This window comes from Tupaia chinensis, unplaced genomic scaffold (genome assembly GCF_000334495.1).
Source record: "Tupaia chinensis unplaced genomic scaffold, TupChi_1.0 Scaffold000225_1, whole genome shotgun sequence".
Classification (NCBI taxonomy): domain Eukaryota; kingdom Metazoa; phylum Chordata; class Mammalia; order Scandentia; family Tupaiidae; genus Tupaia; species Tupaia belangeri.
Window position 1 is genome coordinate 2,179,159 of NW_006159700.1, and position 15,196 is coordinate 2,194,354.

Genomic DNA, 15,196 nt, shown 5'->3' on the forward strand with positions numbered 1-15,196 from the left:
TCCCTACATATATACGCTTATGATAAAATTTAACTTATAAGTGAGGCACAGTAAGAGATTAACAATAACTAATAATAAAATAATAATTAAAATAGTAAAATAGAACAATTGTAATAAAATACTGCAACAAAAGTTATGAATATGGTCTCTCTCTCTGTCTTGAAAAAGCAATTGTACTGTATGCATTCTTCTTGTGATCTATTGATATGATAACCAAGACAACTACAGGTGGGTAGCATATGCAGCAAAAAAAAACTTTGGACAAAGGGATGATTCATGTCCTGAGAGAGACAGAGTAGGATAATTAGAGATTTCACCACACCACTCAGAATGACACACAATTTCAAACTTATGAATAGTTTATTTCTGAAATTTTCCACTTAATATTTTCAGACCATGGTTGACACGGGTAACTGAAATTGCAAAAGTGAAGCCTCAGATAAGGGAAGCTACTGTGTAGGTGGCACTTAAAACCACGAGACTGAGCAGTAAGTTTAGATGGAGGAAAGAAGAGCACCGTTGACTGAAACTGGGCCTATCTTAGATTAAGAGGTCAGGGGACGAGCAGTTAGCTTAATGGCTATGTCGCTGAACTCCCATGTATCCGACCGTGGTTCAAGTCCCGGACCCGGTGGCTTAAACTCACGCCGGGCGCATGTGCATGCGTGCCCAAGATTCTGAGAGGAGAATGGAGAAGGGATTGCGGCATGGCCATCCCCCTCGGGGGGGGTGATTTCTCACTTTCTATATCTCTGTCTCTCTCTGTCTTTCTGGCAAGTACATGCACCCTATAGCAAAAAACTCTCAAAAAAAAAAAAAAAAAAAGAGGTCAGGCAGAAGAAAGGAGCTGGCACAGGAGAGAGAGGAAGCGTCAAGTAAAGAAGGAGATGTCCAGGAGGCCCTGAGTAGGAAGTGTAACCAGGAGGAGAGAATGACAGCAGTACCCAGTAGTGTTGGTGGATCAGATAAGTTGCCTGGGAATTAATTGACATTTGATTTAGTGACATAGAGGTTCTTGTAACCTTGTCAGGGCAGCTGTTGGGGATGAAAGCCTGATTGAAGTGGGTTGAAGAGTATGGGAGGAGAGGACCTGGAGACTATCAGTATTGGCCACTTTTTGAAGGAATTTTATTGCAATGAAAAGCAACAAAATGGGTGATAGCTAGAGGGGGAAGTGAAGCCCATAGAAGATTTTTTTTTTCTTTTTTAAAATGGAAAATAGAGCAATGTTGCATCCTGATAGGAATGAGCTAGTGGAGAGTGAAGAAGTGCTGGTGGGACGTCCTTGAGTGCGCAAAGGTAGATAGGATCCAGTGAGCAATTTAGGGGCTTGCTTTTAATGGAGCCTGTACATTTCTTTACTTTGTGGCAGAAATTTCCCCATCACAGGTAGGAAGCAGACCATGTGCCTGCAGAACAGGTACCTGTCACATGACAGGTGGGTGGCTAATGAGGACAGGAGCCAGGTCGACATTCACTTTTGACTTCTCCCATTTTCAGCGAAGTAGGAAGAACCATCAGCCAAGAGTGAGGAGGAGGTGTGGAAGTATTGAGGAGGAGAAATTTGAACTCACTTGGTAAAGAGAGTGGAAGAATGAATGGCTAGGGATATGAGGTCTGGGTGACTGTAGGTTTTAGGTCTCACTTCAGGTTCACAGTCATGGCTTTGAAGTGAGATCACTTTGTGATTCTCCGGGCACATTTGGTGGTGCCACCAACTGCACGAGTAGAATATGTGGAGAGTTTGGGGGATTTTGAGTTTAGGATTTTGCAGGAAACGTGACAAAGCTAGAGGAATGCAAAGGAGTGAGTCAAGCTTACATGCAAGGGCATGGTGTGTAATGATCAATCGTGGAACTTGGCTGGGTAAAAAGGGACCAAGAGAATCAAGGGGTAAGGAGCAGAGAAAAGATACTCAGATCTTTGGTGGGGCCTGGGAGGTAAAGGAGACATGATGGAAAGGTGAAAGGTCAGGTAGTAGAACAACTGCAAAACAATATATGGAGAGGCTGTAGTTTGGTACCAACAAGGTGGGGGTTTGCTGTGGGAGTGGTTACCTGAGTTGGGGGTGGAGGGAAAGGTAAGAGGAGAGAAGAGGAGAGAAGTTCCAGGAACTGAGTGGCACTGGGATGATTCTTCATGTGTATATTGTTATACCGAAATCTGCAAGAATGATAGTAGTATTGGAGAGAGAGCCCCAGTGAGCCAGGAGCCATAGTCAAAGAGAGATGAGGGACAGGTTGGTAGAGAGTGGGCAATACCTGATGCTCGACATTCAGAGCGGTGCTCTCACCCCCTTTTCTGGCTTGTCCTACTCTTGGACAAAGAAAAGGAATAGAGACAGAGGGACAAGGTGGCTGCAGAATTATAACCCTCTGCTTGACCTCCAGCTAGTACTTTGTTGTACAACCTGCATAGGACCTGAGGTTGGGTTCCAGACCTTCTTCAGCAGGCCTGGTAAGAGAAGCCTGAATTCCATATGCTTGGCTGATCCAGAGCAAGGAAACACTTTTTTTTTTTAATCACAGTAGACAATGGGGAAGATTTAAAACCTATTTTTATTATGTTTATAAGCGCATAGTTTGCTACCTATTGCTGTCGATCTCATCTTTTTTTACATCTTCATTAGCCACAGTAACTTGCTAGAAGAGGGAGTTAAATCAATCATGGCACAGGGAAAGAAACATCCACTTTCAAACATGTCTGTGGTCCAGTGTGTTTGGACTAAACACAGTTCTAAAGTCCAACCCTGGGATCAGAAAAAGACCATGCTATGCTGAGTGCTCTCAACTCAGTCAATCTCAGGCTTTCTTTACTTCTCTGCTCACGTTATTTAAGAAGCTTTTAAGATATCTTTACTTCTGTGTTTATAGATTTGTTTGTTCTATGTTTTGCAGGTGAAAATTACCAGTCCGGGCCTGCTCAGTATTGTATATATCACAGAAAGACATAATTGCCAGTATCCAGAAACCATTTTATCTTTTACCAAATGTATGATTCATAACTTTTGGACACCAAAGGACTCTAATGAAGTAACCATAGTCATCAATCCATACGGGCAGACCGTGTGCTTCTCTGTGAAGCCTGTCAGGCTGTTTATCTATAAGATAAGCATAAATCGCAACAGTAAGTCTGTATTATACTTGGCTTTCTGAATTCAGTTTTTCTGGAATAATATTTCAGTAAATTGACATCTTTCATCTTTCGCCAACACTACATTGACACAAATTATTTGTTGTGTCTTTTTTATCTCCAGCTGTGGATTTCAAACTCCTCCTTATCTCTGTGGCAGGCGTTTTCCTTTTTTTTTATGCAAGGGCCTTGAGTCAGTAAGTATTCTGTTTTACATCTTTGACTTTGTGAATCAAAAGGAGTATAGGTAGTTTTTGACCCTATGCTAAATATTTCCACACTATATACCGTGTATTTGTAGTTCTTACTTTTAGGTTTTGCAAACAATAGTTCTGAAGACAGTGCTTGAAAGAACCTTGAAGCTAGTAACAGGAATTCATCTAACATACTGTGTATGTGTTAGAAAGTATTCACATACAGTTTTATTTTGTAAGTGAACATACTTTATTACATTTTCATAACAACCATGTGAGCTCTGTAATCTTTTCTTTTTATAAGTGAGAACACCAGCATCCATCTTCACAAAAGTAGTTCTTACCAGGGCTGAGGTTTATCCTTAGGTTTTCTGATGCCAGATGCCTTATTTTATCAGAACTGCCTTCCTGGATTTGTGGCTTTAATATAAAGCATTGGGTTGAACCAATCTTTGACTTTTGGATAAATATTTTATTCAAATATTTTGTTCCTTATAGTTTCTCTTGTGAAAAGGAATCTCTTTCCAATATTTTAGTTCCTAGCTTGCTTATGCTAGTTAGAACCCAACATTTTTCTACCATTCTTAACATTGTTCACTTTTGAGCTTTTCCTTATAGCATAATCAAGTAATACATGATCTTTATAAACAAAGCAATACATACATGAAGAATACAGCTTGGACTCAGAGGAGCAGGGCTGCAATCTTGAATTCTCCAGTTAGCAGAAGACCTTGGGGGAAGGTCTTTGAATTTCTTGGTGACTTGTTTTCCTTTTCTATAACACTTAGACATGGATAGCTGTTTCACAGGCTGTTGTGAGTGTACATAAAGCTCTCAGACAAGTGCCCGCTACAGGATGATGCTTGCTCAGTAATTATTGTTAGATCAAATTCTGAATATACACGATAACTCAAACGTTCTGTTTTCAGTTAGTGTCCAACAATCATAAATTTCAAGTACCCAATTCATTTTTTTCAGACTACAGAATGTAATTAGAGCTTGTATTTGAGTTTATCTTTCTTAGTGTTCTTTACAGCTATTGTCGCCAGGTTAAACATGTTTTTATTATACTGAAAGTGCTACTTGGCATTTACGTGACTTTTATCTGCTTGTCTTGACAGGAGCCCTATTTTCTATTACTGTTCAGGGACCTTGCTGGGTGTTCTAATGACACTAGTCTTTGTCCTGCTATTGGTGAAAAGGTACATTCCAAAGGTAAGTATATGATGTGCAGATGAATAAAAGTAGAAACCATCCTCTCATAGACATGAAAAATGAATCAGAATCAATTTCTGTTATGATAGTTTCTAATTCAAACCATGTTTCTTGATTATGTAAACTGACTTTAAAATGAATATTTTTCGGAAGATTCTGTTTTTACTTATTAATATAGGTAGACTTTACTCAGTTTTAAGTTTTGGTGATTCTTTTTTTTGAGATGCTTGTATTTTCTAGGTAAAGTGTTTTTTCTTCAGTGACAGAAGGCTGGTTCTATATTGAATGAAAACTCCTTTAACCTTGGCAGAGCTTAGGAATCTCATGATGCTGAAGCACTGAGTTTTGAATAACAACATTGCTATATCTGAGGGGTTCTTCATTATTAGTCATTCCCCAACACACCTTCAATAAAATGATGCCCTGAACTTAGTTGAGGTTAAAAGAATATATTAATTCATGATGGTAATATTGCAGTTACTCTTGAGTAAAGCTTGCAACACAAGCACTATTATGAGATAAATTTATTCTTTATACAGTGTTTCTTCAACTGTAATGTAAATTCAAGCCCCATGAGGATCTTATTAAGAGGCAGATTCTGATTCAGCAGCCTGAGGTAGGGCCTGAGAGTCTGCCATTCATCCTAGCTCCCAGGTGATGTCGCTCCTGCTGCTTCATGGACCATACCTTGAGTACAAAGACTCTAGCGAGTATCTTAAACTGACTTCAATTCAGTTTGGTGTAGAAGTTTCTAGTAGAGTGGGTTTGTTTGCTTCTATTTTTTATGAGTGAATGAACAAAAAACGTGTCATTTATTTTCTTCCGCATACAGTATAGCACCTTTGGGGCTCTAATGGTTGGTTGTTGGTTTGCCTCAGTTTATGTTGTATGCCAGTTGATGGAAGATCTGAAGTGGCTGTGGTATGAAAACAGACTATATGTATTAGGTAGGTAAATGTAAAAAATAAAAAGTACATTCTGTTATTGATAAAACTGAAAATACAACTAGAGGGCCTTTTTTGACATTGTTTCTCTTCAGCATCTGTTGGTCTTCGGAAAAGTCATGACGTACTTTTCTGTTTTTACTACGCAAAAATGTGTCATGACATTTCCAAAGACTCAGTAAATTTTCATGTTGAACTAAGGAGAGGTGCTATGAGGAAACTTTAGAAAGTTCATGGAAAATGGAATTAAAGTATGAACTTTTTTTGCTTATTTTGTGCCAGAAAACATTTTTTTAAAAAAGAATTCTTTTATTTTTATTTATTGTCATTATTTAATTAATTAATTAATTAATTAATTTATTTATTTAATTTGAAGTTGACCAGAGAGAGAAGGAAAGCGAGAAAGCAAGCTTCCAGGTCCAGGACTTGAACCATGGTCAGCCATGTGGGTGACCACACCACCTACCGACCCCCCCAGAAAACATTTTTTTAAGATATGTTTTCACCTACAAAAGTTTCTTAGTACCTTTTTTCTTTAAGAGAAAGAGAGAGAGATTTTTATTGTAGGGCATGTGCACTCGCTGGAGAGACAGAAAGTGAGAACTTACCCTTGAGATGGGATGACCACACCACAATCTTTTTCCTTCATTTTTCTCTCAGGGTTTTAGGCACACACTGACATGCATGAAACATGAGTTTCAAGCTGCCAGGTCTAGGACTCGAATCATGATCACCCATGTGGGAGTCTAATACCTTCACCACTATGCCACCAGTGCCCTTTTCCCCCTTTAAGTTTATTTATTTATTCCATGAGAGAGAGAGAGACAGATTAAACAAGCATCCCCAAAACCTACCCCAGGCTTAGCCAGTCTTGATCACAGGCACCTGAACAGGATGCTCAGGGAAGTCCCAAGATGCAAATCCAGGACCTTCCTCATGTGAGTCAAGTTGCATTACCACTGCATTATCACCTGGCCCTGCAAAAATATTTAAAAATCCATGCATAGTTTTTTTTTTTTTCATAATATACATTTTCCATGAACCTTTTTTTCTTTTATCTTTTTACTAGAGGGAGCATGTGCGATGAGAAATCACCTCCTATGGGGGATAGCCACTCCATAGTCCCTTCTCCATTTCTCCTTTCAGGTTTTTGGGTATGCACACATGCACATGCATCTGGTATGTTTTTCAAGCCACTGGGTCTGGGATTCAAACCCAAAGAAGGCCTTGTGAGATCCAGCTATCTTAACTACCACACCACTGGCCAGGTCTTCCTCAAACATTTTGCAGAGCCCTCATTTTAAAAATAGCATTTTGTTTATTTTTCAACAGTTGGTTATTTCAGTTAATTAAGATCTCATTTTAGACAATTTCCCTTTGACATATTTGTTTTTTATAGTAATGAACAAAAAGGCAAAAAATGTATTTGTTCCTTTTGACTATGCATACTTCTGCATTGTGGTTAAGCTCTAACCACATCTAACTGGTAGTAGAAAAGTTTCTCTAAAGTGTGACTCTATTTCTGAATGTATTCAGTATGAAAGGTTAGCAATCTGAAATATAAATGACTAATTAAAACTCGACTTTTTAGAAACAGAAAAACTAAAAAAAAATCATGTTTTTCTTGTTTTGTGTTCTAATTTTTAAAAATTGCTTGTTTTAAGTAGGAATTAATGGACAATGGGAAAGTTAATTTTTTCCCTAATCCTTAACATGAAATTTACGTATGTCTACCCTTCCCTAAACAAAAGCAATTAATTTTTTGTTCTATTTGAAAATTTCATGTTTTTTGGCTCATTGTCCTTTTATTACTTAGTTTTTGTTCATTTGTTTGTTGTTTTTTTTTGCTGTAGGGAGTACACTTTCCAGAAAGAGAGACAGAGAGAGAGAGAAACTGAGAAATCACTCCCAAGGGAGGATGGCCATGCCACAGTCCTTTCTCCTCCATTCTCTTCTTGGGATTTTGGGCACATACACACTCACACACCCAGCATGATTTTCAAGCCATCAGGTCCAGGATTCAAACCATGGTTGGTTAGGTGGGAGTCCAGTACCTTAACCACTATACCACCTATTGCCCCCTCATTTTAATGCTAAAGTATATTTAAAGAAAATTACAAATATCATAGTATACTCTCCTAAATACTTTACCACTCATCTCTAAAAAACATTTTTCTATATAATCAACTCTTCAATCTAAAAAAATTAATAATTACATAAAATCATGTATTTTCCTGTCTAGGTTAAAAATCTCCCAATCATCCTTGATGGCTGGCTTATATAATAAGATATAGTCTAGAGCCATGTTTTGCATCTGTATGTCCTGTAAATCTCTTTTAATCCATGACAGTTTCTCTTATTATCATAGTAGCAGTAGGCTGAAGAAACCATCCCTGTTGTCCTTAAGAATACGTGCTTTCCAGATTTATCTGATGACCCTTTTGTGGTGTAATTTAAATTATTCCTGGCTCCGGTATGTTTCCTGTAAATTGGAAATTAGATCTGAAGGTTTCTTGTATACAAATCAAACACTTTGTGATGGAATATTTAAGAGGTGATGTGTCCTTCACCTTGAAGTACACAGGAGTGTCCTTCACAACAGGAGCGAAACACAGGCACCACGGAATATCCCCTATTTATAGTTCTATCATTAGTCGTGGTGAGATTGAACACTGTATTGGGAGGGTGACTGCCTGATCTCTCTACTGGAAAGTTACATTTTCCTCTTGTAACAGAAGGTAAAAATAAACAATAGGGTTTGTAGGATTGTGATTCACTGTGACATTCCTGACCAAAACCACCACTATAAGATTTGCCCATATAAGACTTTATATTAATCATTATTATACATCCCAGATTATTAGAAAGATCAGCCTACTATCTGCTATGGGAAGAATAGCCCTATCTACCTTTTTTTTTTTTTTTTTAAACCTTACTCATTGGAAAAAGAAGAAAAAAATTAAGATCTGTTCTTACATTAAGTCAAGGCACTTAGTTCAGATTTACATTATTTTATCTTCTGCTTTTCCAGTCTATGTTTTGGTAGTTGGATTTTTCAGCTTTGCCGTCTGTTACACACATGGGCCCCTCGTTGACGACAGGAACAGAAGTCTTCTGATGTGGACGCTGCGGGTCCTCTCCCTGGTCCTTGTCTACGCTGGTGTGGCTGTGCCTCAGTTTGCCTATACAGTCATGGTGCTCCTCCTGTGCTCCCAGAGTCTGTACTATCCGCTGAAAGCTTTCAGTTACATCAGGTGGTGCGTTATCATTGTTTTTACTAGTACACTCAACAATATGACATATTGAACATTGATTTTATTTATCGTTTTGGGGGATATTTTGGATGGGTCATCTGTAAACTCATAATTAACTACATTTGATATGATTTCACTCAGGAAGAAGGGGAGGAAAGAGAGCTTCAAGCATCTGGTCCCATCTTTATTTCTAGTTTTTATCAGTCTTTCAGAGGTGTACATTGATTGTTACATATTTAGAACACCCCCAGAATTCAATAAAATCAGGGGCAAACTTACTTGAAATTTCTATTTTTATCCTCTATTTTATTAGAGCCAAGACTGCATTAGTGGTATTAGTTGTGCTTATAAGAGTTAAACACAGGGACCAGCAGTTAACATAATGGCTATGTCGCTGGACTCCCATGTTGTTGACTGCGGTTCGCGTCCTGGACCCAGTGACTTAAAACTCACGCTGGGCGCATGTGCTTGCGTGCCCAAGATCCCGAGAGGAGAATGGAGGAGAAGGGATTGCGGTGTGTCCATCCCCCCTGGGGGGGTGATTTCTTGCTTTCTGTCTCTCTGTCTCTCTCTGTCTGTCTGGCGAGGCATGCACCCTATAGCAAAAACCTCTCAAAAAGAAAAAGAAAAAAGAGTTAAACACAGAAATGAGTTATAAATCATTGAAAGGCATTATTTATATTTAGAGTTTTCTTTTCTCTTAGGGTTTAAGTTAAGGCATAACCCACCTTTGAAAGTACAGAAAGAAAGATGAAGTAACCCATATTGTCACAGCTTTGTCTCTCCCTTCAGCCATCGAGTCTGAGCATATGTTTTCATCTCAGGCACGCAGATCTGGAAATGTTCCATGCCTCTGAGGTGTACTTCCTAAGACATGGGCATACATGTCTGTATCTTCAATGTTAAAATAGAGGCTTGATCAGGGACTGGGGGGAGAGAGGGTGTTCAGAAAAACTCCCCTGGAGGAGATATTACTGGGTCAGATTTTAAAGAGGGAATCAAAATAGCCAGATGAATAAATGTGGCAAGCGCTCCTGATAGTCAGGTACCATTGTAAGTCAGGCAGTGTTATCAATGCAAGTCATGGAGACATTGCAGGCCAAGTTAAGGAGGCCACCCCAGTCCTGTGCACAGGTAGTGTATAGAACTATTAGGCGCTGTAATTAGCTCACTGACTGCCTAGGCAGGAGCTATGTTTCCAAATGCTCAGGGCCCAGGCAGGTACTATAGTGAGAGCTGCTATGCAGGGGTGAGGCAGTGGGGTGACCATGGGGACTGCAGGAAAGTCTACAGTGTAGCCTTGTTCTATTACCCAGCTTGGGCTGGTTGCTGCCATATGGGAATACGGGTCCTGCATTGCCAGATCTTCCTGTTTTCTAGAAAAGCTGAAAAAGTACATGATGATTACAGTGGGAATTCTTGTGATTTTTAGATATTGGAAGCTTATCTGATTAAAAACAAATACATTCACTAAGCAAAAATCAATTAAAAACCAAGAATACTCATTGGCTGATGGGATGTGGTCCTCTTCTGGTATAGAGGGTGGGTCTACGGGGCAGGTCCTAGAGCAGAAGACTGTCATCAGACACGGCAGTGGTCCAGGCAAGAGCTCATGAGGGCCTGGAGAGAGATAAATGTTGAAGGAGGGAGTTAATGAATGTTTAGGAGGTGAAACTGGCTATGAAGAAAGAGACTCTGGTGACTGCATGTGGAAATGCCACAGAGTTAAAAATGTGCCAGTGACAGAAGGGGCACCTGCACTGTGCTGGGGAGGCTGAAAGGCAGTAGGGCAGAGGAAAAGAGGTTCTGATGGTTTCTCTTTGCCCATCTGCTGGAGGAAGACAGTGTCTAGGTTTGCCAAATGTCTCCCTGTCAGGAGGCTGGCCACTGCACAGGGCCCAGGCCCCAGACACCTGTCCCTTTGCCAGATCTAGGCCTGAGGAGTCCAGGACAGGAGTCCTTCTTCTTTCCCTGTAACCACCCAGCTGCCCTGCCAGGAGCAGAGTGTGTTCTGTCACCTGTGATGGCAATTCTTTTCTACACTTGTGTGTTTGTAATAGTCAACTTTACATTTTGCTAATGAATAATGATATGAAGAACTACCTAATAAAATGAGACCTTGTAGGTTAAATGATACGCCACAGAAAAATACCTTGATTTTATCTAGTACTTTCTGGTTTTCAAAGAACTGTTTGTATTTATTTTAATACTAACTGGTATGCTATAATTATCCATATTATACATTTACTATAGGCTCCCCACTGTGCTAAGAACTTTACACAAAATCTCTCAGTCTGTACAGGGATCTCATGAGATAGACATTATTGCTTTCTTTTTTTTTTTTTTTTTTCAAACAAATAAGGAATTGCCCAAGTTCACCCAGTGAGTAAACCTCAAAACCTGAACTCTGACCCAGTCTTCAGACTCAGAGTCCAGGGTTATCCTCTGGAAAAATTGCAGTTAGGTATTCAGAAAAGGAAATGAAGGAATTAATATCTATGATTCTTTAATTCTGCTTATCAACCCGGAGATGATTTTTAAAAGCTATTTTAGGTCTCAGCTTTCAAGAAAATTGATGTGTTTTAATAACCTTTTGGTAATTCTGATGCTTATTTAGATTTGGAAATTTTTGGCTAAATTCAACTTAAAACTGCCTCAGAACATTTTTAATTCATTGATAAATGTAACATGAATGTTTTTGAACTTTATTAGTATTATCATTTTTATGAGATTCTCAGATTTCTAAATTTTTAGAATCTATATCCGTTGAGATTGAAGACTCTCCTATTTGGCAAAATGAAATTATAATCACAAGCCCTTTAGTGTGAAGGGAAGGAAGGTAGTGTACACAAAAGACCTTTGTTCAGTCCTCACTCTTTCTCCCTAGGATTAGTCAGAACCACCACCACTAGGTGGAAGTGACATCCCACAAATCCTCCGAGCTTCTAGGTCTAGAAAGTGGTGAGTGTTCTGCTCCCTAAAAGGATATATCAAAGGCTGGCTTCTACCAGTGCCCCCCTAAAGTTAGCAGGCCAAGCACGAGGGAGCCAGACTTTTAATTGTCTGACATTTAATTGGGACCAGGAAGAAAAGTACAGTGAACATCTCTATCTGAAACTGATTCTTAGGCCAGCCTGTAGCCTGATGACTAAGGCCATTGTATCTCATGTGGCCAACAGCACATTTAGAGTCCTGGCCCTGAAAAATGGGTGTGTGCCCAAAATCCCAAAGGAGAAAAAATGGGAAAAGGATTGCAGTGTGACCATGCTCCATGGGGTGGGGGTGGGGTGCTTTCCCACTTTTTCTCTCTCTCTCTTCCCCTCTCCCTCACGCATGTAGCTTCTGGCAAAAGTTTTTTAGAAAAGAAAAAGAAATTGATTCTCAAAGGCCTTAGAACATTATTTATGATAGTCTAGGAAGCAGGGAAATGTACTCTTAGGCCCTATGCCTCAGTCATGATAACAATAACAAAGTATAGATGTGATAGAACAAAAGTTAAGAACTATTATAGTTACTGTCTAAGAAATGTGTTTTTGTAAATCTTAAGGATTGGATTGGGCAGAACCCTAGCAACCAAATGCCACCTGTTTTAGGAAAATGAAGCCATGGTTTACAACAGAAAAGCTGGTAGTGAGGTATCTCACTGAAGATGAATACAGGGAACAAGCGGATGCTGAAACGACCAGAGCTCTGGAGGAACTGCGCCAGGCCTGCCGCAGACCTGACTTCCCAGCATGGCTGGCCATCTCTAGACTCTATGCTCCTAAAAAGTAAGCTCTGCTCAGCTGTTTGGACCATAGCAGCTGGGGTTATTGTGGGATTCTCCAACAATTGTGTTGTTCTTGGGTTAGAATTATTGTGAAAACATGCTGGATCAATATAGGCACTTCTGGTTAGAAACAGATTGCTTCCCTGGCTGACAAGTGATGAGGAGTTTGTTCAGAGGCTAATTTCTTCAGTACTCTAATGTATTGTTACACAGTAGAACTGCTAATGCAGAATAAATGTGGGTCTGATAACTTCCGAACAAGGAGGAGAAAAGCAGAATGGGATGTGTGACTTGCTTCTCATTATTCTGGTGTGGGAAATTATTTATTTTTTTAAGAGAGATTTTTTCTATAGGGCACATGCGTTCACCAGAGAGACAGAGAGATGTAAAGTGAGAAATCACCCCACCCCCACCCCAGGTGGGGATGGCCATACTACAATCCCTCTCCTTCATTCTCCTCTTGGAATTTTGGGCATGCATGCACATGGGCCCAGCATGAGTTTTAAGCTGCTAGGCCCAGGTCTTGAACCACGGTCGACTATATTGGAGTCCAGCGATATAACCATTATGCCATCTGCTAGTCTTGGGAAATTATTTTAAAAGCTCATCAAGACAGATGTATCTGCCCCAACATTTTTCATTACTGCTTTCCCTTCTTCATAACTTTATCCAAATAATACTGCCCTCAAATTAAAATCAATGGGGGGAAAGTATTTGACACTAAAATGATTACTGAATGAAACATAGAAACTAATAGAGAGAGAAGGAATTAGAAAACAGGAGTGGGCACATTTGGCTGCACTTGATGCTTCTCTGTCCTCCTACTTCTCTACCCATTCCCTAAATAGCTCTCTCTAGAAGGATCACGTAAGCCAAACTCATTCTTACACCCACTGTGTAAATGCCATCCTCTATTGACACAACGTCAAATTTAATGAAAGAGAATAAGTAGCAAGGGGACATGTTATCTTCCAAATGAACTTTCTGTGCTAACATTAACTGTGCTTAAAACCAAAACATATCTTATTAGGTTTGCAGACTTTGTTCTTGGAGGAAGCCACTTGTCACCTGAAGAAATTAGTCTGCATGAAGAACAGTATGGCCTCGGAGGTGCTTTCTTAGAAGAGCAGCTATTTAACCTGAGGACCGCCTGACATTTACTTCATGCTGGACAAGGAAGTGGGTAAAGGGCAGGGATCCTGGTAAAGTTAGGCAGGATCTCATGGCAAAAATATTTGCTATTGGAAAAAGAAGTCATCAGGAGAGAAAAAAACTAACCTACACTGAATAGCATTACCTCCGGGAAGTTCTGAAACGTATTGCTCTGTAGGCAGACACCAAGATGCTGTGAAAGAGTCTCTACCACTCCTTGGATGAGACTGTCATTAGAAGAAAGGGAATTGTGTTGTTCTTCAAGGAGCCAGGACATGAATAAGTATCTTGTCAACTCTAAGATAGCAAGTTTTCCCTCAATTCTCTCTGAACATTGGTCAGAAGATTCTGCATTACTGTCCTTACATTCCCTCAATCTAAGTGCAGGAAGAGGCTCGAGATACTCTAGACTAGTCTAAAGATAGTCCATGAGCTGCTGATAAGTGTAAAAGGATCTGAGGTCAACTAAGATTGATACAGAGTTAAATATACTGCAGGACTTTTCAGAGCCTTTAATGATACCAGTGAACATTGTGAATCTCTTCAGGGGAAGAAATTGTGTGCACCAGTTTCTGTCTTAATTTGACCGCAGAACACTTTTTGATGAAGTGAATAGTCCTTGGAACAAGTTTTTTAGAAAACGCTAATTAATCGTGGTAGAATTGAGATTTGAAGAGATGAAATAACTGTTTCAAGACCGCAAAACTATAGGCAGCACTGGTAACTCAGCCCTACTGTGTCCTATTTCTCAGGTAGTAGAAGACCTCTGTAGACTTAAGATGAGGAGCCAATTCTCTATAGCCTTGGGTCTCACAATCTTGGTGACTATTTTATTTTTTAATAATGGCCAAATAGCCATTTAATAACTGTGATAAAGAGAAACATTTTATAAGATTATATTTTAAGATTTTGATGAGATTTTTATATACATACATAGGGTTAGAAGTTAGATTTCTCTAATTTTTGTGTGTATATGTGTATATAATATATATTTTTTATGTTTTGAAATTGAAAGCATTTTAAACATTTGTGACATTTTGAGTTGAGTCTCTCTCTATTTTTTTCTTTTTAAGTTTTTGCCAGAGGATGTATGTACTCACTGAAAGAGACAGAAAAACAGAGAGAAGGAAAGTGAGAAATCACCCTCACAGGGGGGATGGCCATGCCAAAATTCCTTCTCCATTCTCCTCTTGGGATCTTGGGCACACATGCACACATACCTGGCATGAGTTTCAAGCCACTGGGTCTGGGAATCAAACCACAACTGGCCATATGAGAGCCCAGTGATGTAACCGCGATGCCACCTGCTGTCTTGTGATTTTTTTTTTTTTTTTTTTTTTTTGCAGAGAGCAAATCTTTTTTTTTTTTTTGACTTTTTGTGTTAAACAATGAAGTGAAACAAAGGACTGTGATCATTGATGCTGAGGAAAGGAGCCTAAACATAGATCTGAGAAAAGATTTGAACATGGCAAAACAAATCTAAGAGTTAGAGCTTGCTAATAACTCTAATAATTGCATCAGGCTTTTTTGCTATGA

General features: G+C 39.4%; 1 protein-coding gene across 1 annotated transcript in view; it reads left to right on the forward strand.

The window, feature by feature from the left end:
- NEMP2 (nuclear envelope integral membrane protein 2) overlaps positions 1–14,822 on the forward strand; it is a 28,111-nt gene extending 13,289 nt beyond the window's left edge. The window contains exons 3-9 of the mRNA XM_006147818.3: positions 2,898–3,126; positions 3,257–3,329; positions 4,448–4,541; positions 5,374–5,488; positions 8,517–8,742; positions 12,333–12,509; positions 13,539–14,822. Of these exons, the coding sequence (XP_006147880.1) occupies positions 2,898–3,126; positions 3,257–3,329; positions 4,448–4,541; positions 5,374–5,488; positions 8,517–8,742; positions 12,333–12,509; positions 13,539–13,662 (1,038 nt within the window). The 3' untranslated portion in view covers positions 13,663–14,822. The remainder of the gene's footprint in view (positions 1–2,897; positions 3,127–3,256; positions 3,330–4,447; positions 4,542–5,373; positions 5,489–8,516; positions 8,743–12,332; positions 12,510–13,538) is intronic.
- The last annotated feature ends 374 nt before the right edge of the window (positions 14,823–15,196 follow it).